Source organism: Perca fluviatilis, chromosome 18, assembly GCF_010015445.1.
Source record: "Perca fluviatilis chromosome 18, GENO_Pfluv_1.0, whole genome shotgun sequence".
Lineage (NCBI taxonomy): Eukaryota > Metazoa > Chordata > Actinopteri > Perciformes > Percidae > Perca > Perca fluviatilis.
Window position 1 is genome coordinate 10,717,112 of NC_053129.1, and position 27,864 is coordinate 10,744,975.

A 27,864-nucleotide genomic window follows, 5' to 3' on the forward strand; every position below is an offset into this window, starting at 1 on the left:
TGGGGGTAGAACAGGAGAATGGAAACAATTTCGCAAGCAAACAAGTGAGGCCCAAACAAGATAAGAGAACAATATTAGATCAGCACTCAGGGCAGAGCAGGGGGGGAAACACAACAGTCCTGGAAGGCTGCACAGGCAAATAGATGGTTTAATTGCAAGGGATTCAGTTTACCCTATTATTCTTGTAGGATGTAATCTTATCAAAACTCCTCCATGTAGTCAACCAAACTAAAGTGGGACTTTAGTTAATATATGGTTGCTATAAATTAGAGCCCGACCGATAAAGGATTTTTAAGGCCGATATCGATACCAATATTTGGTAATTAAAAAATTCGATATTCTGATTATATCGGCCAATATGTATTTAAAAAATAAAATAAAAAAATCCAGAAACGCCTAACAAAACATAAACTGATTTCCCTAACATTATTTGTAGTTATTTATGAGTCCTCACTAAAATATGATAATGCAGTTTAAAAATAAACTTTTGTTTTATTGTCACTACAGAACAGAGGAACATCAAAATATATTAAAGTTCTGATAATTAAAATGTATAAAAATACAAACTTAAGATATGAAACTTAAAGTCCTTTGAACAAAAACACAATAAGCAACAACAACAAAAATAGAGCGCTCTCTGGTGGACAAACTATGCAACAGCAACACTCAGAACATGGTTAAAGTTTTTTTTTTTTTTTCATTTTTATTTTATTTTTTTAATATTCGTTTATCGGCCATTATAAATGGCAATACCGATAGTTTGTAAAATGCCTAATATCGACCCGCCGATATATCGGTCTGGCTCTACTATAAATAGACCCCATTCAGTTTGTCAGATAATTGGTAATCCTCACTTTAACTTTGAAAATGAACTGATGCAGAAGATAGACCTTTTTAATTGGAGTTAAACCATTTGGATGTTTTTACCCATGCAAAAGTCCAGCTAAGCTAATGTCTACGGCTGCAGCTAATGCTCATTTTCATTGTCGATTTTAAATCTGAAAATGTCAACAGTGTTTTCCAAAGCCCAGGAAGACATCCTCAAATGTGTTGGTTTGTCGACTCCAAAACTGAAAGATATTCAGTTTACTGTCACAGGAGTGAAAAAGCTAAAAAAGTATTAGTAAGAAGCAGTAATCAGAGAATTTAGATCAGACAGCTAACGGATTCATCTTTGCAGCTCTACTAATGTCAGAGCAGTAGCCTCCATATGCCCCAACAAACAGAAACCTCATCAGGCTAAAAGAGTCCCCCATCTCTTAGTTAATGTGATGCAGGCTTTCCATTTCATCTCCAAAACAATGATGACAGGTGAAACCACACGTGTCCGGGCAGAGGTCATGCGACCGTAGAGCTTCACGAGCTGCATCAGCTGAACATGTAGTTTTTGTTCCTCACAGGACTATGCAGACTGATTGGATGATAAAAACCTAATAACAGATTTTCCTCCATACCCTGACGATACATCCCTTATAGTCATGTTAATATGCTCATGGTGCAAAGTGACTCAGTCCCTTTCTCCTCTATTGCCATTGACTAGCAACAGTTTTGAGAAATGTAAGTACCTATGCAGCCTTAATTTAAACCCTCCTTTAGTCCTGTCTCTCTCCAACAAAGAAGGCTCAGTCCAGAACATGGCACAGCAAGTCACGTGTGTACGTGGGTATTCACACAGCTTGCGTCAGCTGTCGGACGGTGTGGCAAAAACGCAGGTCTTTCCATTCATTTTGAATAGGGGTAGTGTGTATAGGCCGCGGTGGGGTGTGGAGGGGTTTGCCGCAGGGAGGACACGCGAGATGTTGAGGCCAACTTAACTTTTGGAGAAACGCAACGGCCGGTCTTCCTTCACAGACCCCGGCCTGCTGTGAGCTCGATTGAGCTCCATTACGGCTGGCAGCCCACAGCACTCCTTACCCGCGCAAAGTCACCGTTTGTTTGGCTAATGGACTACCAAACGCCGCTGCCCTAACAGAGCTCCAGGGCCTGCAACTCCCCTCTTCCTGCTAGCTAGATGGTCCGTGTGTGAGAGTGAGAGCGCGGTCAGCGAGCTTGTTACACCAGCAATCTCTTACCACATGTTACACACATGTCACGCCACTTATACAACATCTAACTAAATGTCTTATAAAGCTAACAACGGTGTCCGATTTCAAGTTAATGAATATTTGTGAAGATTAGCTAGGGTTTTCGTCAGCTGCAACTGTCCCTTCAATCCTAGCTGTGTAGCTACAAATCACGGATAGTTAGCTTCATTTTCGGCGTAATTCGGGTATATTTACAGTTTGAATTTCGTCACGCCACTTATACAATGTCTAACTAAATGTCTTATAAAGCTAACAACGGTGTCCGATTTCAAGTTAATGAATATTTGTGAAGATTAGCTAGGGGTTTCGTCAGCTGCAACTGTCCCTTCAATCCTAGCTGTGTAGCTACAAATCATGGATAGTTAGCTTCATTTTCGGCGTAATTCGAGTATATTTACAGTACACACCACTTATACAACATCTAGCTAAATGTCTTATAAACCTAACAACGGTGTCCGATTTCAAGTTAATGAATTTTTGTGAATTTCAGAGGAATTCTAAGAGGAGGCTAGCTAGCTCTCATTGATAGAGCTACATCCAGCCGCAGGCTCTATCAACGAGACTCGCGGGCGAGGCGTGTATTTCACTGATCGTTTGTTTAAATAACTCAACACATTATAATTACACACATTATAAGATTAACTGGAACCTGTGGAACCGCGCTCTCACTCAAACACACCTGGCATTAGAAAGAGGGGAACTGCAGGCCCTGGAGCTTTGTCCAGGCAGCGGCGTTTTGTAGTCCATTAACCCATAAAACGGTGACTTTGCGCGGGTATGAAGTGCCGTGGGCTGCCAGCCGTAACGGAGCTCAATCGAGCTCACACCAGGCCGCGGGTGGCGAGACAGTAACCCAGGCAGCACCGGGCGCTGAAGTCCGACACACAGTCGGACAAAATTTGCAATTAGACATACATTTTTGTAAAACAGCCCATATTTGAGCTTTACATAGTTGATTTCTCGCATAAAAAAGTTTCAGAAGTGAATTTTAGTCATGGAATAGCAGAGATCTGCGTGACCTAGATTCAGAGGACTACCTGATCTCAGGTCAGTTGTGTAGCCTATGTAAATGTTGGAGCGTGACTGTTCTCTTAATACACCCATGGGCGTGACAAAGTTACAGGTCTTGAGATGCTTACGTAAGCTTTCAGCTTTGTTGAGATTTGCCCGTTTTCAGCGGCAGTTTCAAAATGAGATTTTCATAGTAAAGGGGTGTCAATGGGATTTTGAGCTTCTATGTATGTCCTATTTACCCACCGAACTGTTGTTATTTTAACTATGACAGGGTAAAATCGGTTTTGCATTCTATCACCCCTTTAAAACCCGAAAGCAAACGAAAGCCGGATGTGTAAAAGCTGAGTCGATCTGTCTCTCTCGTCTCTTTTCTTTCTCTGGGAAATGAAGCTGCCCTCAAGTGCGGTCGGGAACGACGAGATCTATAAACGATCTGATAGAAAACAGTAGTTGTGAAATATGAAGTTTACTTGTGCTACATTGGGCGGTTAAAGAACACAACAGGATGTCAAACAAATGGGCTGTTTCATTGACGTTCCCCCTGCTGCACAACCCTGCATCGTTGTTTCCCCGTCTGAAAGCAGCCTAAAAGCTACTCCCCTCAGATGTCTGTTTCAGCCATCTGTAGCTGATCATTGTCTCCTGTCTGTCCCTGCTGCAGCCCCTCCATGTGGTGTGTCCGGAGCAGTACACCCAGCCTCCCCTGACCCAGTCCCACCGCTCTGATCTGATGCTGGAGCTGCAGCCCCCTCCCATGCCCTACAGACGATGCTCTGTTCTCAACCTGCCCTTCAGGCGCCGCTATGAGCGGGTCTACATACTGCCTGAGGTGAGTCTCGTCGGAGCAGTAACCGAGGATATGAATATGTTCTTCTTCAACTTGTCTGGTTAAAAAGGACCTACTAGATTCAGTTGACAGTGTTGAATAAATCAGTACCTTTGGAAACAGACAGTAATATGTGCATATTTTAAATTCTCTCATGTGTTGGTAGGAGACGATGACCTATGGTGTATGCAAACCTGTCCAGAATTAAAGATTGAAATCTATTATGTAAATATATATTCACTCCTGTCAGAGCACAGGTGGCCAATTTTTAAGCCTAAAGGTCTTCCTTTTTTTAGCTGGCCAACTCCCTGGTGCCCTCTGAGATTAAACCTGGCGTTTCCATGGCAACTGTGTCTGCAGTGCTGCACTCCAAGGACAACAAACACACACTACAGGTGAGTCTTGTGGAAATGTGCCACAAAACATGTATATGAATGTGCAAATATGGACACAGTTGCTTAACTTAAGCAAAAATTGTGTTTTTTTTGTGTTTTTTTTCCTCTCCTGTGTTGCCAGTCAGTGCCCAAACCCCCTCCAGTGCCTCCCAGCAAGAAGAGGAAACGGGTAATGGAGGAGCCTCCAGTAGTGCTGGCCCCGAAACCCCTGCTGAGTGGAGCTGTGCCTCTGGAAGCTTTCCTGGCCACATTGCAAAAGGTGTGAAACCTGCTGACATCCGTAGGAACCTCAACGCTGTTTTTATAACAGCCAGCCGTTACATTTTGTTCTACTTTGCCCTAGGGGTGGGAATCACCAGAGGATGTTATCACAATACTTATGTCACAACACGATATTATTATAATTTTAAACATATTGCAATATTTTGGGATATATTTCAAATTATTTTACCTTTTTTTTCTAAATTCAAATTATGTTCCCGTAGAAAATCTTAGTCAATATCTGCTTTATCTAAAAACATACATTTCTCACTAGGAAAAAAACTCAACTGCACCATCTAGCGGACTGAAAAAGCAATTGATTTTTATTCTTCTAGTTGCACATAAAAAGTGGAATTTTTATGTGCAATTTATATATTAAAAGATTGATACTTTGGGCCCTATCTTGCACCTGGCGCAGCGCAAAGTGTCTTTGCTAGTTTAAGACCGACGCAGTTGTCAGTTTCCCGTCCAGCGCCCGCGTCGTTTAAATAGCAAATGCACCTGCCCCCATCTGTGCGCCCGTAGGCGTGCTGGTCTTACAGGGAGGTGAGTTCAGGTGCATTCTTGGCGTATTGCCATCTTGAGGCAGCGGGAAGCGATCGCGCCATTGACCAACAAAAACCTGGTCTAAAGTCAATAACGCAGCATTTCATGGTTATTTTAACAGCACATTCGTAAAATGCGCCTAGGCTCATGCACACTATGCTCGTTACACACACACACACACACACACACACACACACACACACACACACACACACACACAGGGAAGCGCAGCAGAACACAAACATGCAAAAGATTACAAATAAAAATATTACGGTGCAAATCCTCCATCATAATAGCAATGTGCCAAGGTCCAAACGCGGCTGGCTTTTAAAGGGAATGGTAGATGACCCTCTGATTGGTTTATTGCATGTTACGCCCAAAACACACCTATGAATTAATGAAGACACTAAGTACAACCCTTTTAAACCACTGGCTTCACACCGTGCGCTTAGATTGTTAAAATAGGGCCCTTTGCGTCCATGTCTCGATACATTATTGCCACGGAAAATATCACAATAGTCCGCTGTAACGATTATTTTTTTTTTCCCCCACCTTGACTTTGCCTCCTTGTCATTGCTCCCTCATTCGCTGTGGCTTTAGTATTCCCAAAGGGAGATGATTGCAGCCTTAAATCTCATCCCATCTGACATCAGAATCTCCTCATGCATAACATTGTTGGGATTAGTAGTTTTTTTTAGAGCAGAGGCCAGGGATTTTACCACAGCAGACTAAAAAAAATTAAAGACCATACATTTATTTAAAAAAAAGTATTTATAATGATACAAATATTAACTTCACACAGGCCTTTTTGTTTAACGTGTTTGTGTCCATTGCTGAATGGCATGCAGAAAAACTATTAACATTTGAGTCCGTATCAGAAAAGGGTTAATTGCCAAAATAAGTTTTGTGCATTTATCTGCCCCCTGCAGCACGGTATTACGGAGGTGAAAGTGGAGGAGACGGCGGACGGACACATTCTGCACCTGCAGGCAGAGGACACACTGATTCAGCTGGAGGAGGACGGGACACACATCGTCTGTGACAACAACGAGCCGCTGCGCACCACGCTGCGAGACCTGGTGCTGCGCTTCCTGCAGAAACTCTGACCTGAAGCCTTCGTTAGTTTTAACAGGATATCTGCCTCATTGGACTGTGGCGAGCAGAAAAAGATGATGATGGTGAGGAGGAGGACACGACGAAGAGCCGTGAGCAGGACTGTCCCCACTTCATTAACTGCAGTTCCAGTAGTTTAACTGTAAAGTCTATTTTGTAAAATAGTATTTTGTATTAAAAAGGTTTCTCAAACATGTTTTGAGATCATCTCAGTGGGCTTTTCATCTCTGCATTTTCTGCATTCAGGGAAACGGTAATACTTGAAAACGCAGAGATCATCAGCTGGTGTTTTCCAAAGGAGGAAGTAAGAAAAGAAATTCAGATAAATGTCAAAACCATGTGCTGTAAATTCCTCCGGGCTATATCTGCTAAATGGCATTTGCATTCGCATTATGCAACTTCATTCTATAAAAAAAAAAAAAAAGAAGTTAAATGGCCATTTGCAATCACTTCTTAAATGTAATCCAGCTTTCATTTCAGTTTGATCAACTCATCAGCTGAAGATGGAAAAAGGTGAAACAATTCAGCAACAACATAAAGTAACGGTTGAAAACGTTTTTCTGGAGCTGGAGCTGCTCCCCCCGCGACCCGACACCAGATAAGCGGACGAAGATGGATGGATGGATGGATGGATGGAAGCTAAAATACCAAATGTTCACTGGTTCCAGCATGTTAAAGAGGAACATTCACGTGTCTTATATGCTAATTAACCAATATTATAACCGAATTTTATAGAGTAAGCCAAACAATTGACTGGACGACTGAAAACAACGGGTATTTGCCGACCTGCCTATATTTAATAATGGTGGATGGATACTGAACAACATTATCGGTCGTATTAGTTGTAAAATTGAGCCTGAAACTTATAAGACAGGTGTCAGCCAGCCAAATTAAAGTGGACTCTGTTTAGCACCCTGATCTGGATATTTCAGAGTGAGAAAACTAAAGCGCTGCCTTGAGCAGATGGAGTTTAACTCAACAGCTGACAGCTAACTCAACATCAAATGTGCCAAACGATCAGCTTTGAAAAAAAGCACACAACCATGACTGTGCTCCTTTGGTCCCGATCACAATTTGTATGGTAACACACACACACACACACACACACAACTCCAATTGTCCAGCTTATTTGTGTCACAAAATATTTAATTGGTGCAGGATTTACATGCAGCTAAAATACATTTAATAAAATGCTTTCAATGTACAATATCTTACAGTGGACTACATGCCCATTGCTTTGATATTACAACTGTGTGCAGCAGGACGAACATTAGGATTGATAAGGGTCAGGGGTTCTCAGTGAGACAAAAAAAAAAATATATCCCCACCCTTCCAAAACAAAAAACCCTCTTTTCCTTTGATACATTAACAAATACCACAGACTTGTAACAGACGCAACACACTTCATATATATATATATATATATATACCTGCTTCTGTTAGTCCAAATGTGCTGTATATTAGTCTTCAGGAATAAGAGAAAAGGTATCATTGTATGTTTGTTGCGTTTCAGCGTTTCAGTGTAGACATTAAAACAGGACACATTTTGGTTTGATTCCAGGTAGGAAGAACAAAAGGGAATAATGGGGTCGGGTCCATCAGTTATACGGACAGTGCATGCATGGGTTACTGAGCACTGAGGTGTGGTCCATAAATTAAACAGATGTCATTCACCAGATGTTTTATTTTTTTATTTTATTATTGACCAGATATTGAACTAAACATTTACATTATAATGAACCCACATCAGCTTTATTAATCAGTGATGTATCAACAGTGTTTTTACTTCAGCATACTGTAGCTACAGGCAGTGCATTTGGAAGCTTTCTGGTATAATGGCATGTTTCCCTGGTGGGACCCAAGCAGCGTGAACTTAGTCTTGGTGCACCCTGAGGCTCATTTGGTCTTACGCAGACTGTGGTGCGGGGAGTGGACTGTAGAGGTAGCAGGGCTTTTAGAGGGCAAGATGATAAGAGGTTTGACGCCATTCTTGTGTAAACTGATTTAAAACCCAGGGAGGGAACCGGACGGCCTCCCTCTGGCAGTAGAAGTCCAACCTCGATGTGAAATGATGTCTCTGACAGTTCGACGTTCAACACTGTATTCGTCACGAAAAGCCTGCGATTCCAAAAACTATGCTGCCATTGATTTTTGTTTGAAATATTTTATTGTAGGATAGTGTACAGAAATTGGTGAATCGCGATAGGATAGAAAAGTATTCAAAACGTAGGAAGTACAGGAGGAAAGATCAATGGTTTTCCTCCATGTGTTAAGGGAAATATTAAAGCTGCCACTATGAACCCACAGAGGATTATCACCGTTTTCCAGCGCACATATAGAGCTTTATATAGCATCTTTCAGCTCATTGTTTGAGTCTTGGCCTCAAACTTAACTTTCGGTTCATTTTTGCAGCCGTCGTCAGCAAAAAAAAAAAGCAACTTGTTTCAGCTGCCCCCCCCCCCCAAAAAAAACTGTTACAGTTGAGAAATGTGGGTGGAGTGTTAGCTTAAACTGATTTTGGATTCCTGGGAAGACATGGTCCACCCTTTATTTCTTCCTCACCCACCAGGTACATTATTTGTGTTAAGAAGAGAATAAGCAGTGAAGCAGGAGCTCTGGATTTATAATGTCATCATCTGAGGGAGGGGAGGGGAGGGGGGATGAAACCTGATAAATGCGTCTTCTGTCCTGTCAGCTGTTTGCAGTTCATCCTCTCCCTCTACTTGGACTCTTTCTCAGCCTCCAGCAGTGCAGAGCTGATGCCCAGCTTCTTTAACTCCTCCACCAGATCTCCGTTCTGGTGCATCTGGAGCAGGATGTCGCAGCCCCCCACAAACTCGCCGCTGAAGTACACCTGAGGGATCGTGGGCCAGTTGGAGAAGGTCTTGACTCCTGTGGAAGGCACATGACGTTTGTGTCAGTCAGAAACTAAAGCCAATATTATGTAAGGTGTCTGGCTAAGAGAGTTATGGGAGAAGTGCTAACATATGATAATTTTGTTCAAAATGTTTTTATTTGGTATTCCAGCAGACGATCATTTGCAACTACACTTTTTTTAACATATAATTTACTGGAAGTACATTTCAGTTAAAAAAACAGTTACATATTGTGTTCTTAACCCCCAGGGATGTTTGGGTTTGATTGCTTTTCGTGACAGAAACTCAAAAACTTCAGCAATGGCAAATCTAAAGAAAAAGACACAGCAGCCTCAACTCTGTTTAGCCTAATCATAAGTGAGCTCGAAATGCATTAAGACTTGCATAGACAAAAGGATAGTAAGGCTGCACGGCATGAGGAAAATATGCAATATGCGATAACGCTGAATATCGCCATAACAATATTACTTGCAATAAATAAACAGATTTTAAAAGTTTACTCAGTTCGGCATTTCTGCGGCTTTCAGTAGTCCGCTAAAATACAAAAAATTGCTTCTTGAATTTAAAACAAATGAAATCATTTCCAACACTTTTATCCAACAAATTGAACATTGAATTTAATATATAAAAACATACCAAAATAAAAAAAAAGTTTTCTACTGATATTAACACAAAGCCTAATATACTAGTTTCAGTTGATCCATCCATGGAGTTTTGATTGATAATAGCAATAAATAAAGTATTCGACGAGCATAAATGGAAGTGATAATGTTTGATGGATAGTGCCGACAGCGTGTGTGTTGCCTATTAAGAGTTTGTCAAGTAGGATTTAAAAAAGTGTGCAGAGCTACTTGAAAAGTTTAGAACCAAATGTTTACAATACAATGAACTTAAATTTTTTTTTTTTTTTTTTTTTAAACACATGATCAATTTACTTCTTGAGGAAAATATGGCAACCAGTTACGTCAAAATAAAACCTAATATTAACACTAACACAATCGATCCAGCCAACTTAATAGGAGCAATACACGGTTTGTATCTGGTTTCACTTGGTAGTGAGCTGCTCCAAATACATTACACAACCAAAGTAGTTAATTTAGGCTAATTAGGTGGCTCCAGGGTTAGTACTAGGAATAATGTGTAAACACCCCCCAAGTCAAGAATGTTCCTGTTCCTCCGGTTGTTATTGTACATATATATATAACATCACCATACCACATAGTGCATTGTGGGACACTTGATTGAGTTTTGGGGATTAGTATTCTTACAGACTCATCTCATTCACAGTTTCAACCACTCTATATCTAATTAAGTAAAATCTCTGTATTGAGGGTTTTTTTATGTGCTGCAATAAGCTATAATGCCCTGCACCAATTTGAACCCCACGCCAACTGGATTCTGGGTGATTTACAGGTCATTGCTTAGCAATGTATTGCTGTTGCATCAACATTTCCTTGTTCCTTACCATATGTGCTGTCATTGTTCTAAAACACAGAAGGGTTCCAGTTATGGCTGGATTAGCTGTAAAAGACAGCCATGTCCATATTGATGGTATGGGGTTTGGACCACACCCGTTGGTCCTGCTGCAGAGCACTGATAAAACTTAACACTTGGAAATCTCCAAAAAAAACTAGTTAGTTGACAAAAAGGCTGATAAGTATGGTGAAAAACACGAACCGTGTAAATTAAATTTTTAAAAAAAAGGATAGCTTTTCAACGAACTGAGATCAACCATCTGCTCGCATCAATTACAAGCACGTTGCAAATTGTCCACCGCTTCCACTGTCAATTACAAAAGGAAGTTTAGCCAAAAGTTACAAGTTACCACGACAACTTGTTGCGGGTCGCGTCATTAACAGGTTATCTCAGTTTACTGACCTTCTCTGAGCTCGGAGTCCTCCAATACGTTGTACGCAGCGTAGTCGTCCACCCCGTGCATCCGGAGGATCTGAACCACGGCATTGCTGAAGCCACACATGGGCTGAGCCGGCGTCCCCTTCATGAACACCACCACTTTGTCCTTCTTGACCATCTCACCAAGGTCTTTCTGGAGGCCCGCTGACGCGCACAGGAACCGGGCCGAGGCCGACCACACGCGTCCGTCGGCCTGCCTAGGCGGATAGACCGCCGCCCCCGACCGCAGACACCTCGCAGTGGATCTAATTAGACTGTTCATGATCTTTGGTCAATTATATCTTTATACGAGGAGGTAAAAATGTCGCTGCAACTGCTTAACCTGCTTCTGGACGAGCCTGAGTAAAAACCAAGTCTGTCGGTCGTCAACACACTTAAAACTCTCCCGAAAAGGGGCGGGACGTGACCGTTGATTGGACAGATGCGCCCAAACAAATTCTGCCATTGATAGAGCTACACGTCAATTACATTAGTTACACAAGGAATGCTAATTGTCGTCGTGTCGATTTAATAACAATATAGTAAGACCCACAAAAACACTATCATATACCTAATCAAATTTGTATTTAAGAACAACAACAACAAAAAACAAAATTAAAAACATACCGGGTATGAGTAAAATATTTATTTCCAGGTTACGAAAACCCACAAGAACTTCCGGGGCGACTTGTGCAAAGAAGAAGTAGAAGAAGAAGAAGAAGAAGGACAGCGATTTGAAAGATGGCGGCGCACACACAAAAGAATAACAAGCCGGGGAAACCTGGAGGAAAAGAGGCACAGCCTCTGATAATCGCCAAAACTCCGGCGGAGGAACAGCGTCTGAAGTTGGAGAGGTTAATGCGGAACCCGGATAAGCCCGCTCCCATCCCGGACCGGCCGAAAGAATGGAACCCGCGGGCTCCGCCGGAGTTCGTCCGAGACGTAATGGGCTCCAGCGCCGGCGCGGGCAGCGGGGAGTTCCACGTTTACCGGCACCTCCGGCGCAGAGAGTACCAGAGGCAGGACTTTCTGGACAAGATAGCGGATAAGCTGGACGAGGACGACCATTATCTGGAAAAGGTGGAGCAGAACAAAAAGGCAGCGGATGAGAGAACGGCGAAGCGCAGGAAGAAGCGGGAAAAGTTGAAGCAAAAAAAGGAGATGGCCAAGAAGGCAAAGCTAGAGTCCAAAAAGAAGAAAGGGGACGGCGACGCCGAGAAGAGCACAGACAGCAGTGAAGAAGACGAAGAAGAAGAAGAAGGGGAAAGAGAAGCTGACGATGATGCCGAGGCTCCTAGCTTCATCATGGGGAGGAAGTAAATCCAGCAGGCTGACTGCCAGGACTGGGCACTGGTTTGAATGCTCCTTGGTAGCGACATTGGGGCTAATCGATCATAAAGACATGGGGGAGATGGAGGCCAGAATCCCAACCACAGCCTCGGAAAGAAGAAAAAACATTTAAAACCCAGTTTAAGAGCACTGTACAAGAGTGTGTGTGTGCTTCCTGTTTTACTACCAGGAAAAACCTGGATGGACTGCCTAGTTTAATAGGCAGAAAGCCCCCTCGGAGTGTATGATTTTAATCGCACAATGGTAGTCAGTGTCCCACTTGGAAAAGAGACTGTTGAGACAAAGTTGATTCTTTTTTTTTTTTTTTTTTTTTCTCATTATGCTTTCTATGATCTCACTAAAATGCTATCTTAGTAGGCTAGTTCTCATGTTTCAGCTAGCAGGTATATTGTCTTCAGGGGCTTCTGGAGCATGCCAAAAATATATATCTATATCCAAGTTTTCAGAATTTTGATTGGATTGTTGAATCCTGTAATGGTATATTTTAATAAAAGACGATGTTTTAAATGCAGGTGAGTGTGTACATAGTCTATATCCTCGACGTCCCACTTTCAGGATTGCTCCGGTGCCGCACGGAATTTCACTGGATGCGTGTATTTTCGTCGATGTCCGTCTCCTTCTGCTTCCTTCCACTTTCTTTGTGTTGGCGTTCTAACCTCCGGTGGATTTGTGAGGACTATGGTTAACTGCTCCTCACATCTCTGCAGGGTAAATCCAGACAGCTAGCTAGACTATCTGTCCAATCTGTGTTTTCTCTCGCAAGACTAAAACAACATTGAACGTACACATGTCCCACCAAAACAAGTTCCTTCCCGAGGCTATTTTACAGCGGCTCTGTCCGGTGCTTAGCGCCGCCCGTGACGATTGTGATTGGTTTAAAGAAATGCCAATAAACCAGAGCACGTTTTTCTCCCATCCCGGGAATGCTGTGTGGACTAGCCAGACCCCCCCCCTCCGCTGCGCTGTGGAGGAAGGTCTGGCAAAAGCGAGATAAGTGTGTACATAACCGCTATCTATATTTTGTTTGTTTGTTTGTCTTTGCAGCCTTGTGAAGCTGCTCCTTGCAAGGACCATTGCTCGTGGGCACAACAAGGTTGCAGAAAGCAACTCAAAGAATGAAAAGGCGTGACTTCTGGAGGCTCGGGAGTTTCACGTGCGATGTTCCTTGGACAGAGTCCTGCTTTCCACGGCGGTGACGGTCTCGCTCTGTAGCCGTCACCTTTTCTTGAAGCAGGTAGAGCAAAAGCTGACAGCCAGATGTTGTTTGAAGCAGGGGAAGTTCTTCCTGTCAAGCACTGTCAACTGTCACAATAAAAACAAAACAAAAATGTAAGGAACACACTGCTTTAACAACTTTGATTATCTGTTATTAATTAACTTAAAAAATATACTGTATATTGTTAACAACTACCGTTGTTTTTTGGCTGGTGGGTGAAGCTAATCTACCAGCCAATTTCAGATTTTACCAGCATTTGGCTGGTGGATGGTGCTAATTTTGAACCCTTCTCGCCAATCACACAAACTCTCATAATTAATTCATAAACTCCATTAAAAACAAACAAATCGATATATTAAATCCCTTTTATTGAAATTGAAGCTCTGAGACCTCTGGTCCAGTTATTTGCTCTTGGTCTTAGTTCATGTGCTGTTATCTGCATTGATTTTTGCTTTGTGATTCTCTTTAATGTGCATCTTCACATTTCTGCTCTGTTCAGCTTGTGCCGGTATGATTTATAAATGACGTGGCTGGAAAAAAAAAGAAAGTAATTCTGCCCAGTGATGGAAGATTTCATTCATTAAACATGCATTGTAGTTCCCTGTCAAGGTCGAATGAGGAAAACAACAGAACTGTTGCAAAATGTAGGTCACTGCAAAAAGCACGGGCTGCATTTCACAGCTTGTTTTATACCAATTTCATTGCATCATATTGAGATCCAAAATGATAATTTAGGTTCTGTGGGTTCTTTAATACAAGTTTTATTTAGATAAAGTGATCCCATTACACGTTGTGCATTTTTCAAAATAAAATGTCAAATTCATTTAGGTTTCTGACAATATAAGCAGGTAAAAAGCACATTTGTGTAAGTTTGACCTGTTCTGCACAGAAATATGAATGCTGATCAAGTGGTCCTCTTAAGCATCACATTAGATTACACAATATATGTATCACAATTGAGAAAAAAATTCATATTAAAAGCAATTTAGTATTGAAATGCATAATTTTATGAAAACCTACTCATAGGCAATAGCCTAATGTTCAGGAGTCATTGCCATTATTAGGGTGCCCTGTTGGCCAAGGGGTTAAGTCACATTCAGAACGACTTTAGCCCTTCATAAAAAAAAAATTCAGCCCATATTCATTTGACTGCTGGTGCGTGGGTGGGGGGGGGAGATCCAAAGCAGGGGGCCCCGGACCAAAAGTTGAACCAGACACATCTTTTGCTGAAACGTGGCGTCATTCAGCAAGGCGCTGCGTTAGCCAGTAGCATACACGCACGTGTTCCTGGCGGATTACTTGGTAATCCCAATGCAAAATGTATGTTTACCTTGTGATTGTCGAGACAAAAGATAATAAAAAAATAATTGCCGCAATGTCCATGATAACTGTTAAGGAAAAACTCAGGGGCAGCACAATTCATTTCACATACAGTACGTGAAGAAGATTCGGGAGACAGTGATGAAGTACACAGGAGCATTTAATGAACACTCAATTGAGAGAATTAAGCAGGCAGTACAGTTGAACCACAATGTGTTATCGTGTCTTCCTGAAGGTGTATTTAAACTCACGCTGGAGGCGTTGCGTTTAGCTGAACCTTTTAAACAAAGATGCTAAAGCCTAGTTCAGCCTCTCTCTCTCTTTCTCTCTCTCTCTCTCTCTCTCTCTCTCTCTCTCTCTCTCTCTGGAATGTATGCTAAAGTGTGGCTGGCCCACTGACCTCCAAAAGGAGACAGTCCTGACACAGAACATTCCCTTCTGCATTGTGCAGCCGTCTATGTAGACTCTGAGTGTGTAAGAGACAAACGTAATTATACATGAACAGGTTTCCCTTATTAGAGACTGGCCGGATATTCTCGTCCCCTGACCTGTGACCTATGATTGACCTGATGTTGTCTAAGCTTTCGCTTTCTCTCATCATACAATTTTTTTTGGGAAATTCCACCATAATAACTTTTAAGGGTTACAATATCCTCTCTGTGAGTATTACAGACTCCTGCAGTGTTTTGGCGTCTGAAAAACCTTTTAAGACATTAATCTGTTGCTCCAACTGGACTTCCTTAATTGTATTTCACTGTCTCACCAGTTAAACAACACACCAACGCAGCCCTCCCCATGACTGCCCCGTCCAGTGATGGAATGTAACTAAGTACATTTACTCAAGTACAGCAATTAAGTACACATTTGAGGTACTTTACTTGAGTCTTTTCTTTTCATGCCACTTTCTGCTTCTACTCCACTACATTTCAGAGAGAAATATTGTACTTTTTACTCCACTACATTAACCTGACAGCTGTAGTTCCTTTACAAGTTAAGATTTTGCATACAAAACGCATTTTATGTGGCCGGGTTAGCTCAGTTGGTAGAGCAAGCGCACATAGAGGATTACTCCTCGACGCAGCGGGTGTGGGATCGATTCCGACCTGCGGCCCTTTGCTGCATGTCTTTCTCCCCTTTCATGTCTTCATCTGTCCTGTTGAAATAAAGGCCTAAAAAATGCCCTAAAACCTGCATTTTATTTATAAAAAAAATAAAGTTTTGATGTATATTAAACTACCCAACAAAACACAGGCCTACAAGTAACGCTAAAATGATTAGCCGATTAAACACTTAGTTGATTGACAGAACTGTTTGGATCTTTTCCAGTTTCTAAAATGAGGATTTTTCTGCATTGACTACTTTTACTTGTAATACTTTAAGTGCATTTTCCCTGATGATACATAAGTACTTTTACTTAAGTAACATTTTCAATGCAGTACTTTTACTTAACAGAGTAGATAGTATATCACAGTGTGGTAGTAATACTTTTACTTAAGTAAAAGGATCTGAATACTTCCACCGCTGACCCCGTCTTTCTCTCCCCTCATTTTATAAGATGGTGACTTCAGCTGTTAGTGATGAGGCCTGGATGCAAGTCTAAAGTCTCAGTTCCATATTTAACTGAAAACTAGAATTTAAAAAAAGATTCCACACACAAAGCCAGCCTTTTCATTCCTTGAGTCTGAGCTGAACATGCTTATTTAAATTAACCAAGATTAAAGGTCCCATGGCATGAAAATTTCACTTTGAGGTTTTTTAACATTAATATGAGTTCCCCCAGCCTGCCTATGGTTCCCCAGTGGCTAGAAATGGTGATAGGTGTAAACCGAGCCCTGGGTATCCTGCTCTGCCTTTGAGAAAATGAAAGCTCAGATGGGCCGATCTGGAATCTTCTCCTTATGAGGTCATAAGGAACAAGGTTACCTCCCCTTTCTCTGCTTTGCCCGACCAGAGAATTTGGCCCGCCCATGAGAGAGAGACATCATGTCTTGCAAATGAGCAAAGTTTGTCAAGGCCACGCCCCCACCCTCCACCTTGCCCCCCCTCTCTCCTCAATAGCATTTAAAGCTACAGACACAGAAATGGCACATACTAAGGAAAGCTAATTGTGGGACTGGCTCTAGTGGCTGTAATTCTGCACCAAGGCTGAATTTCGGGAAAGAGACTTCAGATACAGTATTAGGGGACCACTAAGGCCTATATAAAAGAGACTTCAGATACAGTATTAAGGGACCACTAAGGCCTATATAAAAGAGACTTCAGATACAGTATTAGGGGACCACTAAGGTCTATATAAAAGAGACTTAAGATACAGTATTAGGGGACCACTAAGGCCTATATAAAAGAGACTTCAGATACAGTATTAGGGGACCACTGAGGCCTATATAAAAGAGACTTCAGATACAGTATTAGGGGACCACTAAGGTCTATATAAAAGAGACTTCAGATACAGTATTAGGGGACCACTGAGGCCTATATAAAAGCATCCAAAAAGCACCATGTCATAGGACCTTTAATGACAGGCCTCTGCAGGGAAACCATACCACCTGTAAGCTTACTCAGCGATCCCAGCTGATGCCTTGATTTTAACGATTATGTGACTGCCTCCACGTAGTTTTGTGAATCGCAGCCTGCCAATAGGATTCAGTTTGAGTTGTCTCAGGGGACTGGAAGCTAGAGTTGATCAACAGCTCGGAGCGTGTTCAGGCAAGACGCACTGCCACGCTCTGCCTTTTTCTTCACCCCTGTACTGTAAGGAAACCTCCGAGCACGTCTAATTGCTACTAGCGCCTGACATTTTGACAATTGTTCTGCCGTCATATTTCCACAATGGATCATAAGTAGACGTGTGTGACAACTGACGTTAAAGGAGAATGCAGGACAAGGCCAACAGGGATTCACAAAAGAAATCAGTGGGACGGATCAGGGATCAACGTGTGCAGCAGCTTCAAGGTACTGTGACAAGAAATACTGCCTTATGCTGATGGTGAAAAAATATTTTAAATCCATGTATATACAAAAAAAACTTTACTGTACACTTTGCACGACAACATTTTTTTTGTCTTTTTCTTCCTTAACCAAATTTCCCCATAGTCATTCTCCAGGTAGGTGTATTTGGCATTGTGGCATCGGATTGCTCAATCGTGCACACTTTCTTTTTCACTTGACGATTTGCTTCTAAAATACTCTAGTGTCACACATAAAATATCAAATGTCTTCATATTCTGCAGTCTTTTGGGGTTAACACATAGGCGCCATGTCCCGCGTTCTGTCAGACAAACATGTTCAACGCAAAATGTCCCATGTGCTACACAGCTGAAGTACGCTTTCAAATATTGCAACAATGTGTTCAATTGGAAAACTGCAGTGTTTTCAGTGTCAAGTCCCTGCCTTCTCTTCCCCAGATGAAAGGAAAGCAGTGCAGAGGAGAACCTTCACCAGGTGGATGAATGTGTTTCTGCAGAGGGTAAGGGAACAAATCGATACAGCTTTACTTTGACATTATACTTCAGCTCATAAATACAGTCACCAAGAAGGTTTATGATGTGTTGTTTCCAGCGTGATCCTCCAATTGAAGTGCACGACCTGTTTACAGACATCCAGGATGGCAGAATACTGATGGCTCTGCTGGAGGAGCTGTCTGGGTGCAAGCTAGTAAGTGTCAAGTCTCGCATTGCCTATCTCCTCTGTGGAGGTATGTCTGACTACACCACACATAGGAAAGGAGAAAAATCACTCTGGGTTGTGTGTATTTCTTTAAACCACGTGTCAAACTCAAGGCCCGCGGGCCAAATCCGGCCCCTCGCAGATTTTGATCCGGCCCGGATAACTGTTTAGATTCACAATAAATTTTGGCAAGCCTTGTGCGCCAAACCAAGGAATTTATGTCAACAATAATGCGACAGAAGTTGAAAAAAGTGACAAAAGTGTAAAAAAGAAATGCGACATGCAGTAAAATATATCAAAAATATTTTACTTTTTCAATGCATGGCAATAAAACCAGGGACGGACTGACAATCTGTGCGTTCTGGAAAAGACCAGAACGGCCGTCCAACCGACGGCCGTCGGCACAAAAAAAGTTAACAGCCAACAGCATGGGGCGCTAATACGATCACTTACTGTATATGCTACGTGTAAAAGAAACTGAGGAAGAAGAGTAGGCCTACTTGTCTGGCTATCACCATTTTTTCAAAAAAGCGACTAGCGACCAGCGAGCACGCAGGTATTTCTCTCCTGTAACTACCAAAACAGTCTTCTGTTCTGTGACTGAGGAGCAGAGGAGCAGCCTCTCCCCTCTCTCCTCATGTGCAGCAGCACTGCACACAGTGCACAGGCAGTTAGAAGGGGAGGAGCCGAGGGGGGACAGGGTGTGCGGGGACGGTGTAGGCATAGACAGTATATAAGAGTGGACCCACAGATCCCGTGTCTCTTGATGGAGACCAGTGAAGTCTATTAGAAGCACTTTTCCGGTGATGGCCAGCTTTACTGCGCAGCCTCCAACTGAGAGAGACAACGTAAATGTGACGTGAGCAACGTGTCTGAAAGTTGTAAGTCTTCTGGTAGCTGTGCCAAGAGAAATCTCAATCATTCCCAATCTTGCAGAGACGGAGAGCGTAGGTATATGTAAGGAGATAACATAGGCACAGGCTAATTATTGCTAACTAAAATGCTAGTTAACATCAGTAATTAAACCTAAACAGCTCATGTAAGTCCAAACTGCCTGCAAGCTTCTCCTGTACTATACGGTAATTCTCTATGCGACAGTAAGTCGCTTGGTTATGACACAATCGTTAGCCTATTTTTACAAAATTGTCTGCTACGGAGCCATAACGTGAGGTACAAGGTAATGGAGCCTTTTATACATTGTCATGTTTCTTTAGAAGTAAACAATGGACAAATAGAGTCTTTAAACGCTTCAGATGTAAAGTTATTCGCTGTCAAAGTGACGTCAAAATGAATGGCAGTCAATGGAATGCTAACGGCGGGTGATCACTTGTTAGCATCAAAATGGCGCCATAGGAGCTACGCATTCCAGACGCTGGCTTACCCCCTTGGGTGTAGGTAGAAGAGACAGCAGGACGCGACGGGAGAAAGACGCCGCTTATCTTTTTCCATCCCTTTGTAGAATTTCTTTTTTTTACTTTAAAGATAGGCTACCTAAGTAATAATTATAAGGTAAAATAAATTCCTGTATTGAATTTGTGATTATTTGGCTAAAGAGTTCTATTTCTTTCTATCTACTTTGCTGACACAACCACTAAGCTTATACAAATGATTGCGTAATGACGTCACAAATATGCAAATGAGCATATGACGTAATCTAGCGACTTTTGGAGCTGGTGCCAGCGACTTTCATTGGAAAAGAGTTGGCAACACTGGGAGCAGGGCACATTATAATAGGCTGCCTTTATCCCTATCTTAGCGAATTGCATAGTCAGCTATCAACATGTGCATCATGATTATGAAAATTATCGTGCCATTTAGTGCTGTCAAACTTAACGTGTTAAATAATTTTTGTTATTATCGGTTAATTTGAAACATTAAACGCGTTAGAAATTAATCGCGGGTTGACCGCGATTTCACTTTGTTGTATATGAGAGGTTGTAGTGAGCTCACTTTTGCTGCTAGGATGAATATTATGGTATTACATTAAACGGGAAAACATCAGGCATGCATTGGTACCACTCTAAACGTGCTAACAAACAGGGAAGGGGGCTAAATAATTCACCAAATGTAACCAAAAGTTTAACCAAAAATCCTAGCTTGCACTTTCTGTCTGTCTTCCATCAGAGTGCAGTTTTTCCTCGTCTTTCATATTTGCGTTTACTATTGTGGAACTGGCAAATACCTGGTGGCTGTTTGTGAAAGCTTCACAGACAACATTGATAGGGCCTTTTCATCATTTCACAGCCTTAATATGAATCAAAAGTGTAATATGACATTGACAAAATATTAAATAGGTTATTCAATGCTAATTCTTTAACACAAAGCAACACATATATAAATAATAGCTAATAACCTATCTTTAAAAGCATTTGTTTATTCAGGTTGAAGATAGTTGCAGCACAAAAGATGTGAGGGAGAGTGCAGGGAAGTGCCAGGATGTCCCAGGATGCTCTACATCACAATATTTCACACGGCCCAACTCAGATAGTCACAGCCTGGAACAATTTTTGGCTTACCACCCTCAGCAAAAAAACTTTTCTTTAATAGCTTTACAGGTTTAGGTCGTCGCCTCACCGCATTTTCAGACTGAACAACATTTCCCAAGCCCTGGCATTCCTGGATGATAGACATGTGAGTGTGTTTGCTTGTAAGTCACCACATAGGGATATTGCTTTTAACGTGTATTACATTTACATTAGAATCCGTAAAAACTAGATTTCAGTTGATGTGTCCTCCCTGTTGTCTTTCAGGTGAAGCTGCTTGGCATCGATGCCTCTGCTATTGCTGATGGGATCCCCTCTGTTGTTCTTAACCTTGTCTGGAACCTGATCTTGCATTTCCAGGCAGGTTTTTTTTCCCTATCATCTATCACTCTAATTTCTTTTATGTACCAATTCACTCCTTGCCCGGGTGTTTGTCTTTGTCTCTGACCTTACATACACTCCTCTCTTTTACTCTAATACAGGTAAAGGAGGTGACAGGAGGCCTCCAGAAGCATTTGTCTTCTAGCCTCTCTTCCTTATCAATGAGCAGTTACCCCTCCTCCAGCAACCTCTCACCCCAGCCAAATGACATTGGCAGCTACTCCTGCAACACCATGCCAAGCAAAGGCAGGAAGTCTGCCAGAGAGCCAAAGTACCATGGGAAAGCAATCAAGACTCTACTGCAATGGGTCCAAAGATGCACATCAAAGTGAGTTTGAAAAAAGATCCAACCGCTCAGTGGTTCCCAACATTTTTGTTCTGAGGTACCCCCTCAGCCCTGTTAGATGAACTTGCGTACCCCTTCATCAATTCCCAATGTGTTCCGAATGTATAACACTATTGATAATATAAAAGTGGATGTTGTATTTTTTTCATACAACTGAGCTGTCAAGTTTTAGGTTGGTTTGGTCAGCTATCGTACTACTACTTGGGAGTGAAGCTGAATGTTTCAACTTTTTCTACTTTTAGCAAACTATTTGGACTGTTTAGTCAGTAGCTTTAGGTAACTATTTCAGCTGCTTATGCATAACTTTTAGCTATTTATTTCTACTATTTATCCATTACTTTTAGCAAACTATTTGGTTTCTTTAGTCAATACTTTTAGCTAACCATTTCAGCTGCTTATGCATAACTTTTAGCTGTTTATTTCTACCATTCATTCATTATTTTTAGCAAACTATTTGGACGATTTAATCAGTACTGCTTATGCATAAATTCTAGCTATTTATTTGACCATTTATGTATTTATTACTTTTAACTACCTGTTTAAATTCCCTGTGTTCAGGTGTTACAGCTGATATAGTCTTTTAATCAAATCAGGGGGTACAAGTATCCCTGGTTGGGAATCACTGGCTTACAAAATATTTTTTGTCAATGAAACGTCCCATACCTAAGCATGTGTGAGCTGGCTGAGTTGAAGTTCTTCTATTATGCAATTTTAAACTGCAGGTATGGTGTGGAGGTGCATGACTTTGGGAAGAGCTGGAGGAGTGGGTTGGCATTCCTAGCCATGATTAAGTCCATAAACCCAGCCTTGGTTGATCTAAAGGAAAGTCTGTCCAGAGAGCCAAGAGAAAACATTCAGCTGGCCTTCCTGATAGCTCATCACAGTTTGGATATACCACCTCTGCTGGAGCCTGAAGGTAAAAACTTACTGAATAGAAAGTGCCTCACATTGATCAAGTTTTATCCACAAAGACAAATATCTGCTGCACCTTCATCTGAACAGTAATACCAGTACCACTGCTCTTACAATAAGTAAGAAGCCCACCACAGTGTTATGATACCACCTATCGCAGACCATTTAAGAAGTTGACCCAACTAGAAAGGAGCAGCAAAAGTCATTGCTATGTGAAGTGAAGTGCCAATTTTGTATCTTCATTATCACACAGAGGCTCAACCTGGCCCTCCAACCATCCCACTCTACCATGCTACTCTCTAATGTGCTTCTTCTTTCCACAGATGTGTCAGGCACTTCACCAGATGAGCAGTCCATCATCACCTATGTGTCTGTGTTCCTGTGGCATTGTTCAGGCACAGATGAGGTTAGTAGGTCTTTGAATAGTTTGGCATCTTTCTTGCTGAGAGTTAGATGAGAAAATGAATACCACTCTCATATCAGTCCGTTAAATATGAAACTATTTCTAGTCAGCTGTTAGCTTAGCTTAGCTTAAAGACATGGGGAAACAGCTAGCCTGGCTCTCTCCAAAAGCAAACTCACTTCTTTAATCGATACAAAAACTGAAGTGTAAAAACAAGGATTTGTGTTTTTACCGGAGGTTATTCTCAGGACGCAAATTTGCGTTTTCTAGGATGGTGAAGGAATGTCCCACCTTACTCAGCCTCTGATTAACTTACCCTAGTATTCTTACCCTAGCGCTAACCTAATCTTACTCATCATGTCTAAACCTAATCAATACAACCATGAAGGGCACAAGTACTAGCCAATCAGAGGCATTGTAGGATGGGACTTTCCTTCACCGTCATAGGAAATGCAAAATTCGCGTGCATGACTATTTGTTTGCTGGTTGCAGTGAGGATGGAAGTTTTCTTAGTACGGATTAAAAAAATAAGATATATCATGTCTTTTAGTGAACCTTTGGACAGAGCCAGGCTAGCTGTTTCCTCTGTTTTCCAGTCTTTATGCTAAGCTTAGCTAACTGGCTGCTGGCTGAAGCTTAATATCTAGTGCACAGGCATGAGAAAGGTATCAATCTTCTCATCTATCTCTCAGGGGTTGGTCTCTTCCTTTAAGACCATGCAAGACAAATGCATTCACAAACACTATGAACCAAAAAGACACTGCTTCGTGGGTATTATTTCAGTGATATCATGTAACTATCACTAATAAGCCCTACATTACAGGATCATACAACAAATGCTGAAGATCCTGAGATCCCAAACTTTGGATCACCTGAGTCAGTCAGCTTTGAAGAGACCCTCGCTGAAGACCCAGAAGCCCAAGCTTTGCTCCAAGGATTGCAGAAGAGCAGCAAGCAGCTACTGTGGAAAAGCTGGGCTAGAAGATCCTCAGGGAACCCCTGTGCCACCTCTCTTCACACAAGTGAAGCCACGTCACCATTCATCAAAAAGCAAAGCAGGTGTCGAAGCATTTTACAACCCCTCAGTCCGCTGGACGCAGGCGTAGTCGGTCAAGAGATCCGATCATGGATGGAGAAAGCTTCTGTGGACCAGGGCTACACCAAGCCAAGGGCGGATGAAAGCTTTTCTTTGAGCTCTGAAGAAGGAATCTACAGCTTGTTGGCGCTGGACTCCGATGAGGAGGATGCCTACAGCTACATCCTGGATCTGAATAAAGAGGTTTTTCAACCATATAATCAGCTGATAAGACCAATGGTTGAAGAGGAAACGGAGGAAGAAATGTTCCTGAATGGACAATGGAAGACTGAATATTCAAAACATCTGGAAGTATGTGATACGCTAAACGGCACTGGATGTAAACATCTAGAAGGCTCACCTGCACAAAATGTTGAATCGGAAATCAGGGCTCAGTCAGTGATTCATAGCATGTCTGATTGGGACAAAAATGAAAGTAGTTCCAGAGAGATGGCAAACAGTATGGCTGTGTTTAGCATGAAGCCAGGGAAAGACAGCAGCGACAACAGAGGGCAAAGTGAAGGTGAGAGAGTTGTTAGAGGACAGAGTAATGATGATAGTGATTGTTGTGAAGAAGAGCGGAGGAAGGAGGAAACAGAAAATGCTCGATTGGTGAAGCACGGATGTGATAAAAGAGAGGCTCTTGTAGATGAAACCAAGAACACAAAGCTTTTTGAAGTGGCTAGTTGGAAGACAAAGTCTGAGGAAGAGTCTGTAAGAGGGCTTTTTGAAAAGAGAGCGGTAGACAAAGAAGAAGTAGAAGTAAATGAAAAAGTATTAACTGGTGAGGCTGTATATAACAGAGACGCCGGTGCAAGTAGCATTAACACAAAGGAAGAAAATGACGGGAAAGACAATGCCCCCAAAATGGAAGATGAAGACGAGGTAGAATACAGCGATGCAGTCACAAATTCAGTGGATTTTGAGGAAGTAAAAACAGTAGAGGAGAAAGACAGGAAACATAAGATTAAGAAACATAAACTCACTGACAAGGTGGCAACAAGGATAGATCATCCTGGTAAAACTGCCCCAAAAAATGACACTAATGGAGCTGTTAACGTCCGTGGTGGTGAAAGCTGGACTCCTGCCTGTAGTGCAAGTTCTCAGTCATTCAGGTAGGTCTGGCATTTGTGATTTATGAGCACAAGCACAATTGTCCATTCGCTAAGCACTTAATTTCGGTAACAACGTTTTAGGCTTCCCAATTTAGCATGGCAAGCTTCTCATTTCTAGCTGACGACAGTAGATTTTGTTGGCTGAAATGACGACTGCTGCTAGCAGACTTTATCAGCTGTAGCTATCTAGCGTAACATAATGCCAACACCAAAACTATGTGAAGTGGATGAAACTGCTGTTTAAAGTTGGCTTTTTGATGATCTCAGCACATTTAAAACAAGAACCCCTTAAAATGGTCTAAAATATGCGCGTGATGGCTACATATCTGATATAATGCTAAAAGACTGAAGCTAAAACAACATGTCCCAGGCAAAAAGACAGCAACCTAAGTTAACGAAAGGAAATGGACGCCTGGATAGCTCACCTGGTAGAGCGCGTGCCCAGATATATATGACTTCAGCAGTCCTATAAAATAAAGGCCTAAAATGCCCCCAAAAAAAAAAGAAAAAAAAAAGAAGACAAATAAATAAAGTAGCAGCATTGTATTACAACATAGAGCTAGCTATTATTATAGTACAGCATTATAACTAAGATTTATGGTTTAATGCTCATATCGTCAAACAGAAGGCTTCCTTTTGACAACAGTAATCTCATACTTATACTTATCCCAAAACCAAATAAAGAGCAGGACAGAGTTAGCCTAAGCTCTGATACACTAGCATCTTAGCTCACACAGGGCGGATGCTAACAGCTACTTTTGTAATGTAACCTGTAACCTCCCAAAATAATGTAGTTAACTAGTTAATAACATTTCCCTTGCCTCGAGAAAAACGATTATTTTGAACTTTACATTTTGCAAGTAAACTCTTATTTTGTGTTCTGAATGATAAAAAAAAAGTTCAAAAGGGAAAAGTATTCACACTCTCAGTTTAAGGTGTTTTCACTGTGTTTTTTTTTTTAACTTCAATAAATGTAACATCTTTCTAAATTCAATGAGTAATCATGATTTCAATATTGACCAAAATAATCGAGCAGCGCTAACTGTGGGCAGGATGCTAGTTAGCAGAGCATGCTAACATTTACGGCTAACACTAGGTCAGATAAACACACTGTTTAATCCATTTAGTACACTTTATTTCACTTAGTACAAAAAAGACACCACCCTGAAAACTCTATGTATATTGAATATCGCTCTTACGACAGTGCCGGGCACACCGCTTTAACAATTGCTGGTCAGTTAATTTACAAAGACTATACAAATAATTACATTTATTTTTGTGTCTTATCTGTGTGCTTTAATTTAATATTCTTTTTATATTCTTCATAATGAACGTAATGACATATGAACGCAAAATGCCTTATTTTAGTCAAAATCTAACACTCCTGTGTTTTATCTCCTGTACAACAGAGAGGGAGGATTCATTCTTCAGTCTTCAGCAGCCTCTTGTGGCATTACCCCATTAGAGCTGGAAATGCTCTTGGTCCTGTGGCTCCTTCTCTACAGCTGCTTCATCCTACCTCAAATGAACTTCTGAGTCCCCCTGCAGTGCACTCATCTTATCAAGACGCGCTCATTAGCCCAGTTTCCAGTAACGACCCAAACAAAGACACTTAAGGCTTTTTTTAAAGGCTCTTTATCTGTGTCGCAAAATTTCCCGCAAGGCAACATTTAATGATTGTGTTTGCTTTTTGCTGCCAGCTGAAAAAATGTGTCATTTGGGCAGTAGTTTTAGATAAAACACATAATAGTGTTATCCACATTATTATTATTGCATATATAATATACATATATACATATTACATGCTACTAGCTCTGTTAATTTGATTTACTTTTCTGCCAGAAATACTCCTTTCGATTTCAGTTGACTTCATCGACCACATGGTGGCATCCCAGCATCACAGCAGCGACTATCTCACATTACAGACTGTACTTTACAGCATTCTGCCGACTGCTGAGAATCCCGTGTGACCTGCTGTTTAATTAGAAGCTGTATTGACGCGGTGAGATTAGGCTGATAATATTTAATGAGCACTTTGACATTTCGCGGACTCTGTATCACTGTATGATAGTAAAAGCTAATCGACAATGCAGCCTTTTTTCATGACATTTGTATGACTATGAGGTATAAATAATAATAATTTGTATATTATTGTTCATTTGTCTTCTTGTTCTTTCCACAAGATTGAATCGGTCATGTAAATACTGTATTTCAAGGCGCTGTAAACATTAGATTAGATTAGATTCAACTTTATTGTGATTGTGCAGAGTACAAGTACAAAGACAACGAAATGTAGTTTGCGTCCAACCAGAAGTGCAGAAAGAGCAGAAAAGTGCAATGTGATATTCAAGTATAGACAGGACAAGAAATAAGGTGCAGTGTAGACAGTAGTGTACAGTTGGTTAACAGATGGTGGTTTAGAGTAATATAAATTAAATATTAATGTGTGCAGTGTATTGGCAGTTACCTTATAAGAGAAGAATAAATATGGCTATGTAATATGAACAATGTATGAACAACATGTACAGATATGTGCAATGTAGCAGCAGGAACATAATAGTACAAAAAATAATATAGATCAATGCAGTG

The 27,864-nt window shown here is 41.4% G+C and overlaps 4 protein-coding genes and 1 non-coding gene across 6 annotated transcripts in view; 4 read left to right on the forward strand and 1 right to left on the reverse strand.

Moving 5' to 3' along the window:
• The window catches only part of ints9 (integrator complex subunit 9), a 15,268-nt gene extending 8,817 nt beyond the window's left edge, over positions 1-6,451 (forward strand). For both annotated transcript variants that reach the window (XM_039780997.1, XM_039780995.1), the window contains exons 14-17: positions 3,760-3,927; positions 4,221-4,319; positions 4,441-4,578; positions 6,056-6,451. In XM_039780997.1, coding sequence (XP_039636931.1) covers positions 3,760-3,927; positions 4,221-4,319; positions 4,441-4,578; positions 6,056-6,232 — 582 coding nt within the window. In that variant the 3' untranslated portion in view covers positions 6,233-6,451. The remainder of the gene's footprint in view (positions 1-3,759; positions 3,928-4,220; positions 4,320-4,440; positions 4,579-6,055) is intronic.
• A 907-nt stretch (positions 6,452-7,358) lies between these two features.
• On the reverse strand, positions 7,359-11,414 carry glrx5 (glutaredoxin 5 homolog (S. cerevisiae)). Its single transcript, XM_039781001.1, has 2 exons — positions 10,994-11,414; positions 7,359-9,131 (listed from the first exon to the last, which is right to left on the reverse strand). The coding sequence occupies exons 1-2, from the start codon at positions 11,289-11,291 to the stop codon at positions 8,959-8,961; spliced, it is 471 nt and encodes a 156-aa protein (XP_039636935.1). The 5' UTR covers positions 11,292-11,414; the 3' UTR covers positions 7,359-8,958.
• A 75-nt stretch (positions 11,415-11,489) lies between these two features.
• prkrip1 (PRKR interacting protein 1) lies at positions 11,490-12,869 on the forward strand. The gene has a single exon (XM_039781000.1). The coding sequence runs from the start codon at positions 11,750-11,752 to the stop codon at positions 12,326-12,328; it is 579 nt and encodes a 192-aa protein (XP_039636934.1). The 5' UTR covers positions 11,490-11,749; the 3' UTR covers positions 12,329-12,869.
• A 524-nt stretch (positions 12,870-13,393) lies between these two features.
• On the forward strand, positions 13,394-13,671 carry LOC120547354. Its single transcript, XR_005637057.1, has one exon.
• Positions 13,672-17,536: 3,865 nt separating this feature from the next.
• Positions 17,537-27,433, forward strand: clmnb (calmin b). Its single transcript, XM_039780914.1, has 10 exons — positions 17,537-17,846; positions 18,299-18,360; positions 18,453-18,548; positions 21,108-21,191; positions 21,311-21,403; positions 21,526-21,752; positions 22,493-22,686; positions 23,006-23,088; positions 23,909-25,275; positions 26,685-27,433. Exons 1-10 carry the CDS (start codon positions 17,768-17,770, stop codon positions 26,809-26,811), a joined length of 2,412 nt encoding a protein of 803 aa, XP_039636848.1. The 5' UTR covers positions 17,537-17,767; the 3' UTR covers positions 26,812-27,433.
• Positions 27,434-27,864: the final 431 nt, after the last annotated feature.